Source organism: Heptranchias perlo, chromosome 13 (genome assembly GCF_035084215.1).
Source record: "Heptranchias perlo isolate sHepPer1 chromosome 13, sHepPer1.hap1, whole genome shotgun sequence".
Lineage (NCBI taxonomy): Eukaryota > Metazoa > Chordata > Chondrichthyes > Hexanchiformes > Hexanchidae > Heptranchias > Heptranchias perlo.
The window spans coordinates 27,269,149-27,295,018 of record NC_090337.1 but is presented as its reverse complement, the minus strand read 5'-3'; the positions used below and the strand labels follow the sequence as shown (position 1 = coordinate 27,295,018).

General features: G+C 42.2%; 1 protein-coding gene across 2 annotated transcripts in view; it reads right to left on the bottom strand.

The window, feature by feature from the left end:
- The window catches only part of atp11b (ATPase phospholipid transporting 11B), a 142,788-nt gene that overhangs the window by 62,345 nt on the left and 54,573 nt on the right, over positions 1-25,870 (bottom strand). For both annotated transcript variants that reach the window (XM_067995212.1, XM_067995213.1), the window contains exons 12-20: positions 24,776-24,973; positions 24,063-24,218; positions 20,169-20,341; positions 16,879-16,947; positions 15,876-15,949; positions 15,192-15,295; positions 12,663-12,844; positions 7,593-7,796; positions 1,249-1,402 (exon numbers count right to left, since the gene is read on the bottom strand). In XM_067995212.1, coding sequence (XP_067851313.1) covers positions 1,249-1,402; positions 7,593-7,796; positions 12,663-12,844; positions 15,192-15,295; positions 15,876-15,949; positions 16,879-16,947; positions 20,169-20,341; positions 24,063-24,218; positions 24,776-24,973 — 1,314 coding nt within the window. The remainder of the gene's footprint in view (positions 1-1,248; positions 1,403-7,592; positions 7,797-12,662; positions 12,845-15,191; positions 15,296-15,875; positions 15,950-16,878; positions 16,948-20,168; positions 20,342-24,062; positions 24,219-24,775; positions 24,974-25,870) is intronic.

Below are 25,870 nucleotides of genomic sequence, written 5' to 3'. Positions count from 1 at the left end.
CCACAAATCCTTCTAAGGGAGAATGCATGATGAGGCTTAGTTGCAGAGATTGCAAGGATAGCCATTAAAGATGGCTGATGCTAGACAGTCTAAAATACACAAGTCATACTGAATCCATGTCACACATTCTGCCTAAGCTGCCCAGTATTTTGCTTGGGTAGTGGCAAACTTGCCCAAAGAGAGAATGTAAACTTCAAATGTTGAAACAGGCTTCTGTGAAAAATAAGTTTTCCAGAAACAAATAGGATTTCTCTCAATTGACTAAGTGTCAGAACCAGTTATATTATATTTTCTGTCAACTCTGGGGAGGATGCCTTTGTTAGCCAATCATCCAAATACAGACAGATGTACAACCCTTACTGTGCACTATGAAAAGGCACTTGGTAAACACCATGAGGCACAAGGCACCAGGTAAAAAGGAAAACACAAAGTCCTGGTAGTGCAGTGCACTTCACCAATACACTTTCTGTTGTTTTCCTTGATCTTAAAATGATATGCAGTCTTTAGATCGACTGTGTCTACAGTGTGTCCTGGCCATACTTGCTTGCATGGTCTGTAGCAGGGTGATCACTTCAAAGTGAAGGCATTCATAGCTACGACTCAATCAAATTCATCCATTATTTCTGAGAGCTTCAAAGTAAAATTTGTTTACTGGCCTGACAAAACCATTTTGTGGTCCCAGCAAGCAACTTATTCTACGGCACACTGTTCTAAAGTACTCTGCCCACCCATTCTGACTTTGAGAAAATCACCACACCGAGTTGTGGAAGGATGATGGTGAAGAAGGGCTGCGTCACACATGCACCTGACTAAATTTATAATACATTTGCCCTTGGCTGATGTACAAACCTTCCAGCAGGGTTCTCTAATCAGATGCAGGTTGATTTTTTTTTCTGTCGCCTGAGGAAACAGATGAATTGATGCACTGGCACCCTAGTTAAGATTAGAGATCAAACCTAGGACCTTCCTGATATGATCTGACTAGGAAGTAAGTTTTATCCACTGAGCCATCAGAGCAGAATTAAGACTTATTTGTATGTTGTATCAGGTAAAGGAAATTCATTTCTATTACGAGACCAATATACTCAAGAATAAGGCCATTTTAGAGCAATTGGTCTCTATTACCTTAAATTTCATACCACACTACACAGAGTTTGATGTTACCAAATTAACAAACAATATTAGACACTGCATGAGTAAGTTGGACTTCTTTCTGAGTCTAACTGCACTTTTGTGCACAAAACTTACTTTTGCTTTTTGCAGTGGTGCCATTCGGCAACATAACACAGCACTGCAGTTTTTGCTAATCTCCATAAACAGTTCTTCATGTCCCCTGAGTGCAATTGTAAGGCTGATTCCATCTACAACCAAGCCATGCTGAATCACGTGATCTGCTTTGATTCTGCAATAATAAAACACTTATTAAAGCTTCTAGGTTTCAGATTTCTAACGTCTGCTAAACAGCAAACCCTTTTACTTGGTTAAACTACATAGAATGTACAAATGTAAGGAATCTTACAACACCAGGTTATAGTCCAGCAAATTTATTTTAAAATCACAAGCTTTCAGAGATTATCTCCTTCGTCAGATGAAGGAGATAATCTCCGAAAGCTTGTGATTTTAAAATAAATTTGTTGGACTATAACCTGGTGTTGTAAGATTCCTTACATTTGTCCACCCCAGTCCATCACTGGCATCTCCACATCATAGAATGTACAGCCCAGAAACAGGCCATTTAGCTCAACTGGTCCATGCTGGTGTTTATGCTCCACACGAGCATCCTCCCTTCCTACTTCATCTAACTCTATCAGCATATCCTTCTATTCCTTTCACCCTCATGTGATTATCTAGCTTCCCCTTAAATGCATCTATTCTAGTCACCTCAATTACTTGTGGTAGCAAGTTCCACATTCTAACCAATCTCTGGGTAAAGAAGTGTCTCCTGAATTCCCTATTGGATTTATTAGTGACTATCTTGTATTTATGGCCCTCAACTCTGGGCTCCCTTGCAAGTGGAAACATCATCTCTACGTCTACCCTATCAAACCCTTTCATAATTTTTTTTTTTTAATTCATTCATGGGATGTGGGTGTCACTGGCAAGGTCAGCATTTGTTGCCCATCCCTAATTGCCCTTGAGAAGGTGGTGGGTGAGCCGCCTTCTTGAATCGTTGCAGTCCGTGTGGTGAAGGTTCTCCCACAGTACTGTTAGGTAGGGAGTTCCAGGACTTTGACCCAGCGACGATGAAGGAACGGCGATATATTTCCAAGTCAAGATGGTGACTTGGAGGGGAACGTGCAGGTGGTGTTGTTCCCAAGCACCTGCTGCCCTTGGCCTTCTAGGTGGTAGAGGTTGTGGGTTTGGGAGGTGCTGTCGAAGAAGCCTTGGCAAGTTGCTGCAGTGCATCTTGTAGATGGTACACACTGCAGCCACGGTGCGCCGGTGGTGGAGGGAGCAAACGTTTAAGGTGGTGGATGGGGTGCCAATCAAGTGGGCGCCAATCAAGTGGGCTGCTTTGTCCTGGATTGTGCCAAGTTTCTTGAGCATTGTTGAAGCTGCACTCATCCAGGCAAGTGGAGAGTATTCCATCACACTCCTGACTTGTGCCTTGTAGATGGTGAATAGGCTTAGGGGAGTCACTTGCCGCAGAATACCCAACCTCTCACCTGCTCTTGTAGCCACGGTATTTATGTGGCTGGTCCAGTTAAGATTCTGGTCAATGGTGACCCCCAGGATGTTGATGGTGGGGGATTCGGCGATGGTAGTGCCGTTGAATGTCAAGGAAAGATGGTTAGACTCACTCTTGTTGGAGATGGTCATTGCCTGGCACTTGTCTGGCACGAATGTTACTTGCCACTTATTAGCCCAAGCCTGGATGTTGTTCAGGTTTTGCTGCATGTGGGCACAGACTACTTCATTATCTGAGGGGTTGCGAATGGAACTGAACACCGTGCAATCATCAGCGAACGTCCCCATTTCCGACCTCATGATGGAGGGAAGGTCATTGACGAAGCAGCTGAAGATGGTTGGGCCGAGGACACTGCCCTGAGGAACTCCTGCAGCAATGTCCTGGGGCTGAGATGATTGGCCTCCAACAACCACTACCATCTTCCTTTGTGCTAGGTATGACTCCAGCCACTGGAGAATTTTCCCCCTGATTCCCATTGACTTCAATTTTACTAGGGCTCCTTCATGCCACACTCGGTCAAATGCTGCCTTGATGTCAAGGGCAGTCACTCTCACCTCACTTCTGGAATTCAGCTCTTATGTCCAAATTTGGGACTAAAGCTGTAATGAGGTCTGGAGCCGAGTGGTCCTGGCGGAACCCAAACTGAGCATCAGTGAGCAGTTTATTGGTGAGTAAGTGCCTCTTGATAGCACTGTGAACGACATCTTCCATCACTTTGATTGAGAGTAGACTGATGGGGCGGTAATTGGCCAGATTAGATTTGTCCAGCTTTTTGTGGACAGGACATCCCTGGGCAATTTTCCACATTGTCGGGTAGATGTCAGTGTTGTAGCTGTATTGGAACAGCTTGGCTAGAGGCGCAGCAATTTCTGGAGCACAAGTCTTCAGCACCACAGCCGGGATGTTGTCGTGGCCCACAGCTTTTGCTGTATCTGGTGCACTCAGCCGTTTCTTGATATCACGTGGAGTGAGTCGAATTGGCTGAAGACTGGCTTCTGTGATGGTGGAGATCTCGGAAGGAGGCCGAGATGGATCATCCATTCGGCACTTCTGGCTGAAGATGGTTGCAAACGCTTGAGCCTTGTCTTTTGCACTCAGGTGCTGGACTCTGCCATCATTGAGGATGGGGATGTTCACGGAGCCTCCTCCTCCCCCCATTAGCTGTTTAATTGTTCACCACTGTTCATGACCGGATGAGGCAGGAGCTTTGATCTGATCCGTTAGTTGTGAGATCGCTTAGTTCTGTCTATAGCATGCTGCTTCTGCTGTTTAGCATGCATGTAGTCCTGAGTTGTGGCTTCACCAGGTTGGCACCTCATTTTTAGGTACGCCTGGTGCTGCTTCTGGCATGCTCTTCTACACTCCTCATTGAACCAGGGTTGATCCCCTGGCTTGTTGGTAATCGTACAGTGAGGGATATGCTGGGCTATGAGGTCACAGATTGTGGTGGAATACAATTCTGCTGCTGCTGATGGCCTACTGTGCCTCATGGATGTCCAATTTTGAGCTGCGAGATCTGTTCTGAATCTATCCCATTTAGCACAGTGGTGGTGCCACACATGTTGGACGGTGTCTTCAGTTTGAAGGCAGGACTTTGTCTCCACAAGGACTATGCGGTGGTCACTCCTATCAATACTGTCATGAACAGATGCATCTTCGGCTGGTAGATTGGTGAGGATGAGGTCATATAGGTTTTTCCCTCATGTTGGTTCTCTCACCACCTGCCGCAGGCCCAGTCTGGCAGCTATGTCCTTCAGGACTCTGCCAACTGGTGCTACCGAGCCACTCTTGGTGATGGACATTGAAGTCCCACGCCCAGAGTACATTATGTGCCCTTGCTAACCTAAGTGCTCCCTCCAAGTGGTGCTCAACATGGAGGAGTACTGATTCATGAGTTGAGGGGGGGGGGGGGGGTGGTAGGTGGTAATCAGCAGGAGGTTTCCTTGCCCAAGTTTGACCTGATGCCATGAGATTTCATGGGGTCTGGAGTCAATGTTGAGGACTCCCAGGGCCACTCCCTCCTGACTCTATATCACTGTGCCACCACCTCTGGTGGGTCTGTCCTACCGGTGGGACAGAACATACCCAGGAATGGTGATGGAGGACTCTGGGACGTTGGCTGAAAGGTATGATTCTGTGAGTATGGCTATGTCAGGCTGTTGCTCAACTGGTCTGTGGGACAGCTCTCCCAACTTTGGCACAAGTCCCCAGATGTTAGTGAGGAGGAATTTGCATGGTCGACTAAGCTTGGTTTGCCTTTGCCATGTCCGGTGCCTAGTGGTCCAATGCCTGGTGGTTCCTACAGTTTTATTCTTATGATGACTTCTTGTAGCAGGATTGTACAACTGAGTGACTTGCTCGGCCATTTCAGAGGGCGATTAAGAATCAACCACATTGCTGTGGGTCGGGATTCACATATATTCACATTCACGGGTAAGGACAGCAGATTTCTTTCCCTAAAGGACATTAGTGAATCAGATGGGCTTTTACGACAATCCGGTAGTTTCATGGTCATAAATACTGATACTAGCTTTTTATTCCAGATTTCATTTAATTAACTGAATTTAAATTCCCCAGCTGCAGTGGTGGAATTTGAACATTGGACACCGGATTTTAGTCCGGGCCTCTGGATTACTAGTCCAGTAACATAACCACTATGCTACCGTACCCCAGGCATCCCTCAGTCTTCCCTTTTCTACAGAAAACACCCCACGCCTGCTCAATCTTTCCTGATAGGTATAGCCTCACACTTCTGGTATCAACCTAGTAAATCTTATTTGCACATTCTCCAGTGCCTCAATATCCTTTTTATAATATGGAGACCAGAACTGTGCACAGAACTCCAAAGTTCGATACAAGTTTAACATAACTTCTCTGCTTTTCAATTCTATCCCTCGAGAAATGAACCCCAGTGCTTGGTTTGCTTTTTTAAAAGTGGCCTTATAACCTGCGTCGCTACTTTTAGCGATTTGTGAATCTATACCCCCAGATCTCTCTGCTCCTCTACCCCATTTAGATTCTTATTATCTAAATCAGTATGCGTCCCCCTTACTCTTTCTATCAAAATGTAATACTAAGCTGTGTATGTACATCAGGTATAACATTACCTGTCCCAAATATTACACGTAAGAGGATGCCACCAGAATGGAAGACTCATATACTTCAATTGATGTCAAGTAGAACAAACAAGTAACCCTTTTACCCTCTTCAAAAAAGCCTACTTTAAAAGGAATTGAAGATCCATATGAATACATTTATTGTTCATTTTCAATTAACTGCTGCACAGGGAAACGTATTTGTGGCACAGTGTAGTGCTTGCTTAAGCCAACATTGTGCTAAAGAGAACTCATTTACTATAGTAATCTCTGCTGTTTATAACAGGAAGTACCTTTTATGTATGCTCTATAGATTTTGGTAGCTAATTGATTCATAGACTAGAACAAAACACAGCAATTAAATTATGGATAATAATTTTAGCAGTGTATGAACGTAAGCACATTGCCTGTTTTCTACATTGTCAACCAACCAAATTTAGTAACAGTCTTTCAACGTGTTGTCGCTTCCCAAATTCGTGCCCACCTTTCTCGCAACTTCTTGTTTGAACCTCTCCAATCAGGTTTCTGCCCCTGCCACAGCACTGAAACTGTCCTAATCAAAGTCACAAATGACATTCTTTGTGACTGTGGTGCACTATCACTCCTCGTCCTTACGTCCTCTCTGCAGACTTTGACAAGGTTAACCACACCATCCTCTTCCAATGCCTCTCCTCTGTTGTCCAGCTCAGTGGGATTGTCCTCAAGGTCCCATTCTTACATATCCAATCGTAGTCACTGCATTTCCATCAATGGCTTCTCTTCCCATCCCAGCACTGTTACCTTTGGAGACCTCCAATGAATCTATCCTTGGCCCCCTCCTCTTCCACATCTACATGCTACCCACTGACAACATCATCCAAAGACTTAGGGTCAGGTTCCAAATTTACACTGACCAGGCCCAGCTCTAGCTGTCCACCACCTCTCTTGACCCTTCCTCTGACTGTGTTGTCAGCTTGCTTGACAGACATCCAATCCTGGACGAGTGGCAATTTCTTCCAGTTAAACAGTGGGAGGACCGAAGTCATCGTCCTCAGCTCCCGCCACAAATCCGTACTCTTGCCATCGATTCTATCCCCCTCCCTGTCTCCGGTTGAACAGGCTCCGTGCAACCTCGGTGTCCTATTTGACCCTGTGCTGAGCTTCTGACCCAATACACTCTCCAAAGAAAGCCTACTTCCGCCTCTGTAACTTCGCCCATCTCCACTTAATTTAGCCCAACCACTAGTGAAATTTTCATCCATGCCTTTGTCACCTCCAGATTCAACTATTTCAATGCTCTTCTAGTCGGCGTCCCATCCTCCATAAGCTGATCCAAAATTCTGCAGTCCGTATCCTATCCTGCACCAAGTCATACTCACCAATCACCCCTCTACTCGCTGACCTAAATTGGCTTCAGGTCCAACACCTCAAATTTAAAATTCTCATGTTTAAATCCGGTCATCGCCTCCTTCTCCTGCTTAAAACGCACCTTTTTGACAACTCGCTTAATATTTCCTTCTTTGGCTCGGGTTGATTTTTGTCTGATTATGCTTCTGTGAAGTGCCTTGGGATAGCTTTCTATGTTAAAGGTGGTATATAAACGCAAGCTGTTGTTGTTGTGGGACCAGAGGATTTGTAAAAAATGTAGCTACAAACAGTATACTTTAATTGTAAAGACGAATGCAACTGTTACTGACATTAAGATTTACAGTATCCAATTATTGCTGGATGGCTTTACTATACAATTCACTGTACAATCACAAAATACAGAAGTGTGAAATAGGTTAATTTGTAGACCACAGAAACTTTTCAAAAGATAACATGATTACCTTCTATCAAGCCTTCGAAGTTGCTCAGCACATTCACTGTCTGATTTCTGATCAGTAAGTTTCAAAATATTCATTGCCCTGTGAAAATGTCCACTGGATAAACTCACACTAATTGCAGTTTCCTGTTTATCTCCTGTAAGAACCCATATTTTGATGCCTGCCAATTTAAGAGCTTCTATTGTCTCTGGGACTTTGTCCTGTAACCTGGAACAAGAACCAAAGTTGTCAAGATATTTATAGCAAGCAACATTTTATATGTCCAGTTAAAATTTTTGATGGCTATTCAGTGACATTGGCAAAGTACACATGCAGGTGGATATCAGCACAGAAGCGGGCTCAGCTTTGATACCCCCGTGGTCAAATATTCTACACACACTCATTGCCTGGACTTGTACATAAAAAATGGCTAATTGTCTGATGTACCAAAACTCCATCATTGTCCATGGAATTGTACTTAGAATGAGTCCTCATCTTCTGGAGACAAAAAGAAAATGGGGTCAGGTGAAAACAGTTATAGAAAGCAATAAAATGACATTCAAATTAGTGCTATTTTGTACACTTTTATGAGTGACATACGTGCATTAAAAGGGGCCACATTTTTAAATCAAAGCAAGCTATTGTCACTTCTAATGAGCGACTCTGATCAGGTCCTTTGTTTTTAAAAAGGGATAGTGATGATGAAATTCAACCTTTAAAGATTCAGGCCCTAGAGGCAGTGCAGTGCAAAGCAAACTAGGTAACTCCTGTTGTCAAAGGGAAGACGTATAAAGAACATCTTGATAAGTTAGGGGTCTTCTATCTCAAAAAGTAATTCATATGGATCCTTATAAAGCTATGCAAGATTCCGAACCAAACAGAGAAAGTAAACTTGAATCAATACTTTCAGATATACCAGGATAGCAGACAGGAGAGCACAGGCTCAAAGATATGTAGCTCAAATTTAAGGTGGACATAAGGAAGTATTTATTTGCAGAACAGCTGGAACAGGTTACCAAGAAGAGTGGTTGAGGCTAGGCTATGGATTCATTTAAGCAACAGCTGGAGATGTTGATGGGAAAATGACAGAATTGGCATTCTGTTTAAATGAAATAAAATGGCCTGACGGCCCTTCATCTGAATTCATCGTGAGAATAAATTCAGTGCTACTTTCCTCGATGATTAGGTTAACAATATAATCAACTTTTTCATTTAAGAAGCTTCACATCACAATAGAGCACAATCAATCCCATGAGATGAGAGCAGTTCTTTTCAAAATACTGTAATAGTTTATACATTGATGTAGATGCAAAGCCTTACAAACGCCTCAGCAGAATCTTACGATGCACTGTGTTAGAATAGATGGGGCCATAAAACTAAAATAGATTGAAGATGCTAATGTCAATTATAAGAACATAAGAAATAGGAGCAGGAGTAGGCCAATCGGCCCCTCGAGCCTGCTCCGCCATTCAATAAGATCATGGCTGATCTGATCCTAACCTCAAATCTAAATTCATGTCCAATTTCCTGCCCGCTCCCCATAACCCCTTATTCCCTTTACTTCTAGGAAACTGTCTATTTCTGTTTTAAATTTATTTAATGATGTAGCTAATTATGTCCGAAACACAACGCTCTAGATAGCTAAATACTTTTGAGAAATGCCTCAATAAAGATATTTCACTTTCAAGGAATCAAGAACATCAGCTCACAAACTAGTACCAACATCTAACCACCAGCTTTAAATTGATACTGAAACAATGTGCATTATATCACCTGACTTTGCCAAATGTTACGTACAACTAAAATCAATGAAAAAATATAAAACACTAGAATAGATTACTTACAATGAAGAGTCTTCATCATTGTATGATCAAAGTTCAACATCTAGACACAATTAGGAATTGCTGTTATCTCACAGGGGAAGTTACCAGGAACAGTGTCACTTGAACTTCATGTTCTGGGAGTCTGGTGACCTTGTCTCCACCCTTATGTATCACCATCACTTTAAGACAGGCCTTCACTCTTCTGTCTGGCAAAGGCAGCAATGAAACCTGCAGGACCACCAAGAGCACTGACATTTTACAGTAATAAATAACTGCTAAAAAGAATATTGGGGTTGGCCAGGAGGGTGCTTTATATGTGGAGGCTAATGCTCAAAGAGTGAAGAAGTCTTTACCTACAGTAAGTAATTACAATAAGGTGGTTATATAAGGTAGTTTCTTCAAGCAGCATTTTCCCTCAGAGATTACATTTTTGGGCCATCTTGGAGCACAGCTGAGTCAAAGCACTTTTTGTCTGGACAAAAATGATTTGTGACAGCTAATAAGCTGCTCGAGGCAACTATCTTAGAAATACCCTTGAGGGAACCCTGCACAAGTTGGCCCAACAAGGGACCAGCGCACAAGCTGAGTAAACTCCGCCCTAGTAGGTCCTGCTTTGCAAACAAGCAACATAAGATATACTACACTACCCAGTTTGCAAACTTATCTCATAATTGTCTGAATTGAAAAAGGTCTTTCATCCTATTTGCATAATAAGCTAATGACCAGGCCACTAAAGCCAAGTGGTACTTTCACAAGAAGAAATGTTAAATAGTTGATAAAACTGTCAGCATGATTTCCTGAGATAGGTGAAATGCCAATCATTTTAAGCAGAGATGGAGAATTAGCCTTATCCACTTGTCAAACAAGGTGAGTCTACCAATGAAAGTCACTCACTAACCCTTCTTATTATGAAAACTGGTACAGCTGGTTAAGCGATTTCAGAAACCCATGGGTTGATAAGAATTTAACTTGAACTTTGAACCCAGCAAGTTAAAGTCACATCCAGGGTCAAATCAAGGAGCAAATGGTTGCACTTATCAAATACGCTTAATAAGTAGGATTAAGTGAGAAGTTCTGCTATTGCCGCATCTCCCAGATGTAAATCTCAGGCAGAGATGACGGGAGTATAGAAGCCAAAAGAATTTGGAGCAACTCCAGCAATATAAGAGAGTTACTGGTATATCACCCTACATAATTATACTGGTCGTTTGATATCATTCCATGAAGCAATTCCAGTTAGTATGCTAAGTTTTCCAAGTGGAATTGTTCCTACTGACCAGCATTGTTATGAATGATTGTTGGATTTCCAACAGGTAAAAGCCATGCATTTGAACAACCATGCTGACAACTACATTTTCTCTGTATGACCCGCAAAGAGAGATCCATTTTCTCCACCCTCACTAGAGCCTCACTGAACAGACTACTATCCTCAACCACTGTACTTGGGAGGTGCTCTCTTTCCTTCCGCCACCCGCCCCCCCCCAATACATGTTGGAGGACACCAATGTCGATTTTGCATGCATTAGTATCTTTGTTGCGATTCCAGAGCAAGGGTTTTGTGGGATAGACCTGGTCAAAAAAAACATGATCCTTTCTTCTAAAAGAACCTCAATGCTGAAAGAAACCAAGTGGACTGATTTTCTAATCAGCAGGTTTAGTGGGGCATCCTTGGCCAATGCCGTGGACTTCTGTTTTCTCAATGAGCGCTAGTGTAGGTGGGCTGGTACCAGCGTCAAAGCCCAGTCAGTGCAGACTTAGTGCTGGAGTCAACCTGGCTGAAAGTCTTTTGAGGCTGAAGCCAATGCCAAAGGCTGCATCAATGGCAGTGATGTCCTTGCCTGTCTGCCAATGACCAGGAGATTTTGAGGAACCCTGCACCTTCTCCACAGCCATGGGAACCAACGAAAACACAATTAAACTGATACAGCTTTATAGAAACAATCTTGTAAATTCTCCCTACTCACTCAATTGCAGGTTAAGAGTTGCTTCACTGTACTGGATATAGAGATCTCCTTGTGCAAGGCTGAGATGAACTTGAACATTCTGGAGGCCAGAAACTGCTTTCAGTTATTAAGCCAGTCATGTTCTACTCTTGAAGTAAGTCTGAAATAATCATGGCTGTCTCTCACCAGGAAGGTGTATGGCATCCTACAAAGATTTTGATGCCGACACTAATCAGCAGCCTGGAGTTAACTTGGGTCAGGTTAGTTGGCAGAGCCTTGCCAGTCTTGATGAAAAATGGTTTCAGTTCCCTTCAAATTGAATCAAAACTTTAAATAGGATCATTGCTCTGTGTTCTCAAATGACTAGAAACAGACTAAAATCTAATAAGTAGCTGAAAATACTGGGAAATGTGGGAGACAACAGGAAGCTGCCTACTGCCTCAAATAGGAGAAAGAAAATGGAAGGCTTGCCTTTTAAGTGACACTGTGTTAGAGCAGGATGGGGAAAGGTCATCTCATGCAAAGAGCACAATATTAATAGCAATTCCTGATTGTGCATGGAGGCTGAGTGAACTTTTAAATAAGCAGAATCCACATTGGGAATTGGTGGTTAACATAAAATATGCCACTCATTTATCTGGCAATGTGCCTGGTGCCAACTTGTTTTTTCTCCCCTAAAACCACCGTCTCCTGATGTGTTCTTTATCTTCACATTTGCACATGCAGCATGGTTGATGAAATATGAGAAGGAAAATGTACAAACCTGAATTCCAATTCCCATGAGGAACAAAAGTATCCTAGTATTTTGATAAATCTCTGAATTCAGTTAACACAATTTGAATGAGTATTGGTGGAATTATGTTCATTTTCCAGGATAGGAAAATACACCAATAGAGCAAAATATCTATCGTGCATTCTCAAATTGCAATAAAAACAAATAATTGGATTGATGGAAATGCATTATGGAGCGACTATTGGTTCTAGCTTAGTACAACATATTCCTGAGGTTACATTTGCACCAGTTAAAAAAGGAACCAAATTTTCATTATAAGTTGCAGTATACATGAAGTGAGAGATGATCAGCTTTAAAACAGATAAAACAAAATAATCTTTTGCCTTCTACTGTAGACCAATCGGCAATATTTCAGAACTAATTACAGTATAAAAACATCTTAATCTACAGAACTCTCAGAATAATTACTTTATTAAACTAGACTTTCTTTTTATATTAATGAATATATTTACATAATTTACTAACTTCATGGCAAAGTAAGAGAATTCATAGATATCTAACTACACTAACAATAATGACAAAGCATACAACATACTTGTCCTCTATTCCAGAAATTCCCAGCAGGTGCAGGTCTTTCTCAATAAAAGTGAAAACGTCTGATACTTGTTGTTCGCGTTGATGCAGAGATGTCCTGGCTGTAAGAAGCCGAGCTTCTATGTCATTATATTCTTGTCTGGTTAAAAATTTGCATGCTACACAGAGTGTTCGTAGTCCTTTCTAGAAAGAATACAAAAATATTTTTTATATATATATTATAAATAAATAATATATAGTACCTTGCACATCTTCAGGACGTCCAAAGCACAGCCAATGAAGTGGTTACTTTTTGAATTGTGGTCACAGTTTTGTAGGGAAACACAGCAGCTAATTGTGCACAGCAATTCCCCACAAGCAGCAATGACTAGATAATCAGTTTGGCAGGGAAAACAGGAGAATTCCCTTGCCCTTCTTCAAACAGCACCGTGGGGTATTTTATGCCCACTTCAACAGATGGCAGTGTCTCAGTTTAACATCTCATCCAAAAGATGGCACCTCTCAGCACTTCACTTGTCAACATAATTAATGTGCCCAAGTCTCTGAGGTGGGGCTTAAACCAATGATCTTCTGACTCAGGTGAGTGCTACTACTGAGTTGAGGCTGAACACTTCATAAATTAATGATTAAATTCTGGATCCTTGAGTTAAATCTCAATCTTTTTACACTTGTTTTGCAACATTTCTAGTATTTGCTTTTCTCAAAAACATTTTCTCCTTTTCATGGTTTTTGGTTTCTACCCCTTCCTTTTTAAGCCCATTTAATAACAAATTTGGCTAACAGAATAAGGGAAAAATGCAATGCAACTGCTTCTCCATAACTGGGACTTGGTGCAGTGGATTAGATAAAAGCACTTTACTCCTGGAATCTAGGTTCAAATTAGGGCCTGACAAATTGAATGAAAGTCTCTTTGTCTGAAGGCTATTATGAGTCCTAAGTAAAATGAATTTGGGCAGTCTCCATCAGTTTGTAGTGGGCATGTACCAACAGCACAAAACTGTTCCGAGTTTGACACCAATTGGAAATCTCACTCAGAGGATACAGAATGCTTGGCAATGTAAATGGAAAAGTGGCACTGCTATAGTATGGAATGCTGAGGTTAGCTGGAGCAGGGTAGAGGGAACTGCATTCTTTATCTAACTGCTACATCTGATGTGGGAGAACCTGATGTTAACAACGGATGCCTGAAATGGAAACATTTTCATTCCCGACACCAACATACCGTACATTGATTAGCACAAAATAAATAATTGTCAACCCAGCTTAATATGTAATTGGATCACTGGAAAACAAAAAAAAATCATATTTTTCAACAGAACGGTTTAGAAATACTGTGGCATTGAACAGGCAGAGTTTTTGTTTAAAAAGTTATGCAATCCGAGTAAGTGCACAGCTAAGTTTCTCTGAGCTGCCTGAAACTCCCAAGGCAAAAAAAGGATTCACCCTTCCAAATTAGATGCTACTATTGGTCGGCAAGCAGACCAAAATTGTGGCATGAAGTGCAAAAAATGTCCCAACTAACTCCAACTACTTCCATATACACTGCAAGAAGGGATGTATAACCCCCCTCCTCCCAACATCTGCTTTTAAGCTAATGAAGACAGGCCAGCTCCTAGATTGTGAGCCCTCTCCTCAATCTGTCATGTAAAGAATGAATTCATAGCCTGGAAGGACCATGCTCGGCTAGGTCAGCTTCTCCAAAAGAGCAAGATCAAGGTGGCACAAGTTCAAACTGATGAGACACAAATTTAGGACTGATATCAGGAATAATTTCTTCACAGAGTGATCAACATGTGGTATGGACTTCTGGATGGGTAGTGGAAACAAAAGCCCTTAAATCATTTAAGAAACAATTGCATGGTGTGTGCGCATGGCAGGGGGAGGATCACACCTCTAACCCCATAGAGACACACAAAAAACCTGTCCATTCTTTACACCGCACTCATCTTCGCAACAGCAGACTCCACACAAAGCATAAGGGAGCCTGGGAGCCAGACTTAAGCTATCGATCAATAATGGAGAAAAGTTTGTGAACAGCCTCCCAATTACAGTTGGAGCACTCCATGCAGATTTAAGCAGCCTATTATAGAAAAAATATTGGAACTGTGGGAAAGATGCAACATGGATTCATTAGGATGATACCAGTCATGAGGGGAGACTTGGAAAGCTCGGGTTAGATTTACTGGAGCAGAGAAGGTGAAGAGGGAATCCAATTGAAATGTTCAAAATTTTGAAAGGATTTGATCATAAACAGTGAAGACTTATTTCCACCGGTTAGTGAATGGGAGCATAAATGCAGGATTAATATAAGCAGCATAAATGGGGAAGTTAGCACAAATGGAGAAGTGGTTATCAAGATTTGTCCAGTTGTATCTTTATGGAATATATAAATATAAAGTGTTAACAGACAATAGACATTAATTTAACAATTTAGTAAAGCCACCAGAAATATGAATATATGGACTGGTACTTGGTTATAAAACGAGAAAATCTAGAGATTATAATTCTACGAAAATGGGGCATGACTTACCATAGCAAGTTCATCCACGTGAGCGCTCATTAGAGATACTGCCCCACTTTTGGCTACTGGAAGGATGGAAGATTCTGCCCCTTTAGTGAACATTATCATTTCTCCTGAAACAATCAAATATTAAGACCTCTCAATATGAAAAACATTTATTTACATGAAAATTTGTTGAACTCCTATATTTCCTCAATCATTAGAATGATATTCTATGCATGTAAATTGTTTCAAAGAACTTATTGAACCAGAAAATAACTTTAAAATATAACAGTAGCAAAGCATGGTATTTCCTGTAAAATAGATTATGAAAATCATGATTGTTAAATGGATTAGCAGAGCAAAATTCATAATTTTCTGATGTGTATGTGTTTGCATAGTTTCTAAGCCAACTGAAAAAAATCATATTTACCAAAAGGTGCTTTTCAATTTAGTGTCATATTAGTGCTGCCAGTTCCTGATGCACAGTTGGGTAACTAACTGGCATGCCCAGCTTCATCAATCATACTTTTGCTGTTATATGTACAGTCCATCAACAGTATTAGACTGCCTCATCTACATATTTGCAAACTGAATATATAAAGTTTATTTTTATGTTCTAAGCTTTTCCTTACATACACACATTTACTTTACATTAATAAGCATCTTGATGTTCTCTTAAGCTCGTGTAGTTAAGATGTATTATCAATGTACCTTTTGGTGTTTCTACAATCACACTCATTCGCCTGCGATCTGCATCAAACTCTAAAACATCAAGAAGTTTGTATCTGTAGAAAGGGAATAAGCAAACAAAGTTACCTGCATCTTAAGGAATTTTTAACTAGCTGAATAATATTAAAAATATCTGAGACCTGTAATTTTCAGTATCAGTACTGCTTTAATCTCATGTCATTCATGTTGCATACACTTCAGTAAATTTACTGCATTTCAGTAATGGACTAAACAACTTGGCACTGAGGCTGCAGCAGGACCATGGTAAGAATCAGAAACTGTACCATAGGTCACACTGTACTCACGGGCAACTTCACGAGTAATGATCCAGTAATTATAAACAATACTCAGACTGCATTTATACGAAGTGCAGCATCGATGCAAAGCGAAACTGCTTAGCATCAACACTACAGTCATAGTGTAAATGCATTCAAATACATTATTAAACAGTAATGTTGGGTAGGAGCAACGAAAACCATCTTAAATACACTGTCCAGTGTAGCATGCAGCTATACAAATCAAAACTTTCCAAAGTTTGATTCCCATCTATGGCAAGAAAGCTAACCTCATCCAGGATAGCGGTAGGAGTGTTGCAATGGCCTCAGGACTTTTAGTTTAGGAGGGTAAATAAGCTGGGGTCCAGTTTGAGATTGCCACCCAGTAACCCTTGTGGGAAAGTGTGTCTGCATGTGGGGGTACAGAATTGGGAACAGCCTGCTGACAGTCACTATCCAGGCTGACACGAAGAATGGCCACTTGAACGAGGTACCAGAGAGCAGGTGACAACAGTGGAACCATACCTTAACCCGTGTCTGTACATTCAGGAAACAAGGGAAGAAAATCAGTAAGAAAGAAAAACTAGAAGCAAACCTAGAGATGAGGTTATGATAATCTTTTAAACGCCTGAATTAAACTTTCTTGTAATCGCTCCCATCCACAATTTGAGAAAACATATCAAGGTCATGCACAATGGTTTTTTTGTTACCTTTCAGTCTTTCCGAACGTTTTAAGAAATATAGATTTCTCATCGGATCCTGCAAATGTAACCCCAATCCTACATAAAGAAAAAGAAAACATCTTAAATGCATTGTCAATACAGACAACATTAGGACAGAAGCTGGAAAATGGGTCCGTGAGAAACTCCACTATAGACTCATTTTAAAGGAAAGGAGCCATGCACGGTTCATTGCTCAGCCGAGGGTCCACTAGTCTAGATACTCGGTGCACAAGATCAATTATTACAGGTTCTAAGTTTACCCGTGGAAGCTGCTTAAGCATTAAATACAAGTAAAAAGTATTTGGAGATCTCCCAAATCATAACACAGCTAATGATATCCAAGCTGTATTACATATGTAGTGGTACTGCTCCTTGTCACATTGCCATGGCAAAATGGATTGAACGTTAACATTTAAAAAACCTAACTCTCCCAATGCCTCGTTGGTTGAGTGTGGTACTGAACATAGATACCAAGAAGGTCCCAGATTTGATGCCCACCTGTGCTGCATTAGTTCATCTCAACCCCAGCATGGCAGTACAGATACTACAATGTGCCTCAACAAACCTGAGTCCGGTAGTGAATAAATTAGCCAGGGCTCCCATGAGTGATTAGTATTCAGTGATCCCTGCTGGAAAGTGCAGGAGTCTTGTGCTGGGTGAAGACAGGATTGGGCTCCACAATGATGCCCCCCAAGTCAAACATCCTCTGAATCTTATTGCATACAAAAAGAGTGATCACTTGTATGAGGCAATGTAGAACTACCAGCACCTGTGCAAAAATACTCTTGAATAAGTCACTGCTGTCAAGAAGGGGTAACATTAGGGGAAAAAAAGTAATAACTCCATGTGTGGATGTTGGGAGAAAATTTGACTTGTTCAAAATATCTTCCATGGAAAAGTAGCATAATACAAATGTCTACGTTTACACCTGAAGAATAGCCATTTGGAGTAACAGGAGACTGCCAGTGCCCATGGAACTGTACTGTAGACCGAGTTACCACTTCTGGCAAAAAAAGGAGAAAATTGGGGCAAAACGAAATAATTAACATTTAAAAATATGATGGCAGCAAAGTAACAGGATGATATTTCATAATTGAAGATGGCTTTGGGATAACAGTTTTTGGATTTCATTATTTGATCAACCCAGGTTACAATTAGTGATTATTGTAATATTTGAATCAACTGAAAGGATCGCTTCTATCATATTTCAGTTGAAAAGCTGCTTTTATTTGACTTTGCTAAACTGCTATGCAGTTTATAATAATTCATGATGTGGAGATGCCGGTGATGGACTGGGGTTGACAAATGTAAGGAATCTTACAACACCAGGTTATAGTCCAACTGTTTTATTTGAAAATCACAAGCTTTCGGAGGCTTTCTCCTTCGTCAGGTGAGCTTCTCCTTCCTCACTCACCTGACGAAGGAGAAAGCCTCCGAAAGCTTGTGATTTTCAAATAAAACAGTTGGACTATAACCTGGTGTTGTAAGATTCCTTACATATAATAATTCAGTAAATACTTCACCTTCTGCCTGCTGATAATTTTGAAAGAAAGAAGAGAAAGAGGAGAGAAGAGGTGAAAAGAGAAAGAGGAGAGGGGACAAGAGAAAGAGGAGAGGGGACAAGAGAAAGAGGAGAGAAGGAGAAAAGAGAAAGAGGAGAGAAAGCATGCATGATATTACAGCATTGATATGGAGGAGTCTGCTTTAACTGGCACAAGTAGAGCCCCTTAAACATGACTATATTGACATCAGGTCCCACAGGACGAATAAGGGCATGAAACTAAATATTCAACAACAAATTGCATTTATATGGCACCTTTAACAGTAAAACATCCCAAGGCACTTCACGGGAGCATCATCAAACAAAATTTGACAACGAGCCACATAAAGAAGTATTAGGTCAAGTGGCCAAAAGCTTGGTCAAAGAGGTAGGTTTTAAGGACCGTCTTAAAAGGAGGAGAGAGAGGTAGAGGGCAGAGAGGTTTAGGAAGGGAATTCCAGAGCATAGGGCCTAGGCCGCCGAAGGCACGGACGCCAATGGTGGAGCAATTAAAATCGGGGACGCGCAAGAGGCAAGAATTGGAGGAGCGCAGAGCTCTTGGAGGGTTGTAGGCCTGGAGGAGGTTACAGAGATAGGGAGGTGGGAGGCCATGGGGGAATGGAGGGTGGAAGATGGGAGGCCAGCCAGGAGAGCATTGGAATAGTCCAGTCTGGAGGTAACAAAGGCATGGATGAGGGTTTCAGCAGCAGATGAGCTGAGGCAGGGGTGGAAACAGGTGATATTACAGAGGTGGAAGTAGGTGGTCTTGGTGACGGAGTGGATATGTGGTCGGAAGCTCATCTCAGGGTTAAATAGGACGCCAAGGTTGCGAATGGATTGGTTCAGCCTTAGATAGTGGCCAAGAAGAGGGATGGAATCAATGGCCAGGGAATGAGGTTTGCGGCGGGGACCAAAGACAATGGCTTTGGTCGTCCCAATATTTAGTTGGAGGAAATTTTTGCTCATCCAGTATTGTATGTCGGATAAGCATTGTGACAAATGAGAGACAGTGGAGTGGTCGAGGGAGGTGGTTGTGAGGTAGAGCTGGGTGTCGTCAGCGTACATGTGGAATCTGACGTCATATTTTCGGATGATGAGCTGAGGGGCAGCATGTAGATGAGAAATGGGAATGGGCCAAGGACAGATACTTGGGGGACACCAGAGGTAACGGTGTGAGAGCAGGAAGAGAAGCCATTGCAGATGATTCTCTGGCTACAATTGGATAGATAAGAATGGAACCAGGCGAGGGCAGACCCACCCAGCTGGCTGATAATCCATTAGAGTTACACCCTGGAAACTGAGTAGCAGCCATGCTATAGGATCAATTTTGCAATTTTACTGTCTACCACAAGCATTGCACAATGTCACATTCACTGGCATATGCAAACGTCGCTTGTTGATGCAACAGATTAACAGAATGCCAACTAACTTTTGAGTGTCAATTTACCATGGAGGATATTAGGTTATAACATTTTCATTTGCCTTCAGTTACTGCCACGTCACTGAGTAAACGGTCTTAATAACTAGAAATGAGGACCTCTGTGCCCATATATTACACAAGGCGAGTCCAGCACAATCAATAAAGTGAAAGTCTGATGTGATGCCTTACAAAAATATTCCCATAAATTGCTAATAATTTCCAAGTTCAGATTTAACAAAAAAAAACTACTTCTGAATCAAAGGAAGATTACATATATCCACTGAATATATCAGTTCATTGTAGAAAAAAAGTCCTTACTTTTTGGCAGCTTCGACCAAAGCCTTCTCATCTGGTGAGGAAGCATAGTATTGTACTTTGGATGGTTCAGCAATGACATGCCTCAAATTAGGTCTCTGGGTCTCTTCGAAATCGCTAATATGGACTGTGTGACAGAGGGATATTGCCTTCAAGAACATCTCCTCCTCCATAGTCTAGGAATTGAAGCATGAAAAAAAAATCAGAACACTGATTATATTAATTCAGGCAAATGCTGACTTTTGGAAAATAAGAGTAGCGTTTTTAAACATTGATATTCATTGGGATACTTTATTTTGCCTAACCACGGCTCATTAGCTAATTTATATTAGTATCCGATACAATGAAATAGCCAATGCAGCTCAACTGCTGGTTCAGGCAGTGAGTAGCTCAGCCATGCAAATCAGGAACATCTGAGGTTTGATCTCTGATCTCTAGTTAAGCTGATCTCATTTAGCTATGCTAGAATTATCTTCAGCACCTTCGATTAGGAAGGGATAACATCAAGTTCCTGATTATCATCCAGCAAGTCTGTATCTGTCACCTCTAAATGTAGACAGCATCAGGCTCAGGCTTGACTGAATAGCCTGTCAACAGTTACTATCCAGGTTTATACAGGAAGAATGGGCACTTGGGTAAAATGCTGGAAGGTGACCTGCACTGTTGCAACTGTACCCCAGCAAGGTGTCAATGCCTTTAGGAAAAAAAGAGGCAAAAATTATCAGGATAGAGAAGAAAAAAAAAGGCATTATTAGTCCATTTTGAAAAGAGCTAACAAAGTCCACGGGCCCGATATTACCATGGCGGCGGAGGGTAGATTGGGCGCGTGGGTAACGTGCCTGGTGAAATCAGTCTGCGCCTAACGCAATCGCAGGCTGATTGGATCCACTTACCTGTTCTTCCGGGTTCCCCACTGCTAAGCTGCATGGCGGGCGGACTGCGCATGCACAGTAAGGTTTGTCAGCTGGAGGAGCCCTATTTAAAGGGCAGTCCTCCACTGACTGATGCTGCAAGAAATAGGAAAAATTACAGCATGGAGCAGCCTAGGGGGAAGGCTGTTCCCAGGTTAATGATGCCTCTCTCCAGCTCTTATTGGATGGGGTGAGGAGGAGGGGGAGGACAGAGATCTTCCCCCCGGCGGGTGGGCGGAAGCGGCCTGCCTCTGCCTCTGCCACTGCCACCAAGAAGGCCTGGCTCGAGGTGGTAGAGGCGGTCACCTGCACCACCAACATATTGCCCACCTGCATACAGTGCAGGAGGCGCTGCAATGACCTAAGTAGGTCAGCCAAAGTGAGTACACTTACTCATTTCCCTACACTCCGTCTGCCACATCACCGCCCCCACCCCACATCGCCTTCTGCACAGCCAACACTACTCTGTCACATCACCCCTCACCCCCACTCAAACCTCATCCTCATCTTACCTGCACTTACTCACCTCGCCAGTACTCATCCTGCCACTACCACTCAACCCAATCCTCATACAATCTCATGGCTCTATCTCATACTCACCCTCTCATGCATCTCTTTCACAGTCAGCCTCACTCAACCTGCCACTACTTGTGCTGCAGCCACAGGGCATGCATCACATATGTGCAGTAGGAAGCGTAAGTCAAACATATCGTGAGCATGAAGGGGATGCACAAGGGTGTTTGAGGGTTTGTCATGGTTTTTTTTTACTTACATTTAATTTCTGATCAACTCACATTACATATTATATTGGCACCACTACTGCCACGTCTTTGCAAATCTTGTCTGGTTTGTGCAATAATGCCCTTTCCTGAGGATCACAATGAAGACCCACAACTGATGCCACCCATTGTGTTACTGCAGAGTAGGTGCAGGTGTATTTGCAGGGCTCTTTTGCGCAGACGACTGAGAGACGTCGGCGATGTCCCCGGTGGCACCCTGGAAGGATGCAGAGGAGAAGTTGTTGAGGGCAGTGGTGGACTTTGTCAGCGACAGGTAAGAAGATGGTGCTCGGGCCACCCAGGAGCAGCTCGGCATGAAGGAGGCTGCAGATGTCCACGACTACCTGTTGAGTGACTCTGAGCCTCCGTGTGCACTGCTGCTCAGAGAGGTCCAGGAAGCTGAGTCTTGGTCTGTGGACCCTGTGGCGAGGGTAGTGCCCTCTGCGACGCATCTCTCTCTGCGGTTGCCCTCCCTTCTGCTGTGCAGGTGGATGTGTCACAGCACTGTGTTGTGGAGCTCCACGTGTCAGAGGTAGATGGCGTGGCCGGCGAGGCTGGTGATGCTGTTCATCCTCCGAGGAGGTCATGACTGCAGCTACGGTGGCCCCCATCCGGAAGAAGTACATCTGAGGGGGTCCGCAAGGTAGGTAAATGTGTCTGGACAACGGGGTAAGTGTGCAAGTTGGTGAATTTTGATGTTAGGAGGAGGGTGGTGGAGGCCAAACTTTGTCCAAAGTGACAGAATGGCCTCCTGCAATGAGTGAGGGTCTCCCCCCCCACCCCCCACCTGTCAAATGGACCTTTGCAGCTGCCACAGGCTGATGGCTGCAACACGTCCATTTGAACTGGGAGTGTTTTCCCCAGTACGGGAAAACAGTCTCAGTCAGTTGCAAAATCCCATCCCTGCTAAAATAACAGGTCAATCAGGTCTGTAAACAACCTGAAGTACCTGTTCAAGTACTTTAAGTGGCACCCTGCCGGCTTTAATTGCCGGCAGGAGTCCCACATGCGAGGGCTGCGTGCGCATGTGAGTGAGTCAGTGGGAAACCCGGAAGTGGGCGGGTTGGAGCCAGGCTCCCGACCCGCCCCGGGAATCCCCGATTTTCGCAGCTCCACCGCCACGAACGCACCCAATAGCGGGTTCGAAAATCGAGCCCCACATGTTTTGTAATACTGATCTGCTTCTCAGTGAAGGTCAAACTGTTGTCCTCGAGTTAGCTTGCTAGTCTCAACAACAATTTCTGATATGAGAAAGGTCAGAGAAACATGCATGGGTGCTGGCAATACATCAGCTGTTTAGTAAAGGCAATGATGTGGAAAACATCCATTATAATCCACCTTTGGGTCTGTTTCAGTCCCTGAGTATTAATTTAAAATCTGTGGAAGAGGAGAATGAGGGCTGGGGTAGGATGCAGTGCTTTCTCTTATGAAATAAGGGTTCAAATCCAGTCCAGCTCAATAGAATGATAGTCTGTTTTCTCTGCTGGCTATGCAATGAGTGAAACAAGCCTCAACCCAATTCCTTGCAGGTAATGATCTACAACATAAAAATAGTAATAACACAAATGGGCAATCTCACAGACAAGCCATAAAAATACTTGATTTGAGAAATGTAAAAATTGATACTAGTACAAAATGGAGTGCTGTTCTAAGTTCTAAAGCACATCTGTTGGGCAGAGAAAAGAGGGCTTTACTTTATATTTGTGCCTCTGCTCTGCCTGACCTGAGACAACTTTATACTGATATTGCATGCGAAAATAAAACAAGTATTCCTTTCCCCACCATCGACATTCAGCACTTTAATAGGTACAAAAAGTAACTAAAAAAAAAAGAAAATTTAATTGATCCAATCCATGATCAACATCATCTTGAACCAGAAGACACAAACACCTGAAGTTTAAGCCTGATAGTGAACTACTCGGATGAATAGCAACCTGCTGGAGACAGGCACATTTGAACAAGTCATTTGAGCAGTTGTTTTCTAATCAGAAGATCCAATGTGGTGGATCTCCAGGCTATATTTTTAAACAAAAATGAAACAGCAAATGTCTTGCAGCCATCCAAGGAACATTTTTAACCCGTTTCCTCCCTGAATACTTGAAAGTTCTCTGCTCTTTTCACCCAGCATATTGTTATCCTTTGACTCAAGAATTAAAATAATTATGTTTTTAAAATAAACATGGAAAGCAAATGCGATTGGAACTTACAAAAATTTGTCTGGATTCTTCAACCTCCTGATTCATTCCTTCAGGGATTAAACTGCCATTGATATATTTGTATTTGACGCCATTAATGGAGCATTCCCTGAATTTCATTTCATTTTCAGTTAGTGTTCCAGTTTTGTCCGTAAACACGTACTCCACCTAATTATAAAAAGTACATAAATCAGTATTATACATATCTGCTGTGACACATACCTTTTATTTAAAGCACACAGCTTCCTGATCGCTCAGGGGGTAAATGCACCACTTACTGTGGTACTCAGCTAGAGATCAGGAAGGTCCCAATTTCCATCAATGGTGTCTCCAGAGTTACCCAATCTCAACCAAGCAACAATTGGCCTCAGCTGCCCTGGACTAGGAAGGGGAAGAAGCGGGAAAACAATTGCAGGAACGTAGTAAGTGATTCAAACAAATTATATTGCCAAATTATAGATCTGTCATTTCCTTCTTCAAACGTTTCATTTTGCATGGGAAAAAAAAATCACTGGCATGCTGCATTGGCCAAACTGAGCAACTTAACATGGTCCACACTTTCATCCAAAAAAAGATTCCATTGCACAAATACTTGCAATGTAAATGCCTACTAAACATACAGTTACAAACGATCACTTTTGTTGCAAAGTGCCCAAAGGGTCCTCTCAGCTTCATCGGACTTAATGCTTGAAGACTATATACCAACTATGCAAATTAATTCTCACCTGCCCAAGTTCTTCATTAAGGTCTGAGGTGTTAACCTGTGCACGTTGATTTGTCGCTTCATGGTACAAGTCAAGATCCCACACAATGAAAAAAGACCCCAAGAACTTCTGCATCTCAACGGTAACATAGAGTGAAATTGGAATGATGTAATTGTATAGCACCATGAAAGCCAAGAAATCAGATATACCGGTCAGAATCTAAAAAGAAAACAATTTTGTCACTGCATTGTATTACAATATTAAAATAATACACTGGTGTATCATGTTCATATAGCTGTCATAATATTTTGAAAATGTACACATTACTCACTTCATATGCTCATTACAGTTTTCTTTTATTCTGTGGAAATACATTTTTAAGCTATATAGTTGATCACCAAGCTACTGAAAATTTTCAGCTCCCCAGTTCTTTCAACACATTGTAAATATTGAGTCTATTCCAAATTTTGCCTCTCAAATCCAGGTACTGATATCATGTTAAATATGCAAAACTTGGCACGAGCCAATATTGGAAGGTGTGTGTTTGGATTGGGGGAGGTGACCTTACCCAGTGGTAAAGAAACTTTGCCTTCTCCTATCTGGAAACTCATCCCTATGAAAATTAGTTCTCTAGTCAGGCACAACTAAAATTTCTTTTAGTTAATCACAAATCCAGACAGAGTCCAGCAATGTTAGAAACTATTGGACCTCTTACTGAGTGCTCCTGCAAGTGAAGCTGGTGTCATATGCCCAGTTGTTTCAACTCTCTTTCAGAAGGATTGGCATTTTCCATCTAGAGGGGGCTTATTGTATTTGTTTGCAATTGGAAGACGCCTGGTATGTGGCTGTGGAAGCACGACTCTTTGACTCTTGAGGATCCCCAGGATAGGCTGTCTGGACAAAAGACTATGCAACTATCACACAGTAAAGACAGCTGTGAACACTGGCCAACACTCAGATGAAATACTTTCAGCAACCAGTCAGCTAAATACCAGAGGTAAAGTCTTACATTAAGAGTATGATCCTTTCATGCCCCAAGTATACCGTGGAAATAATTCTGCTGCCCAAGACTCAAGGTCCGTTCTAACAATTACACTTGGAGATCACTGCGGAGGC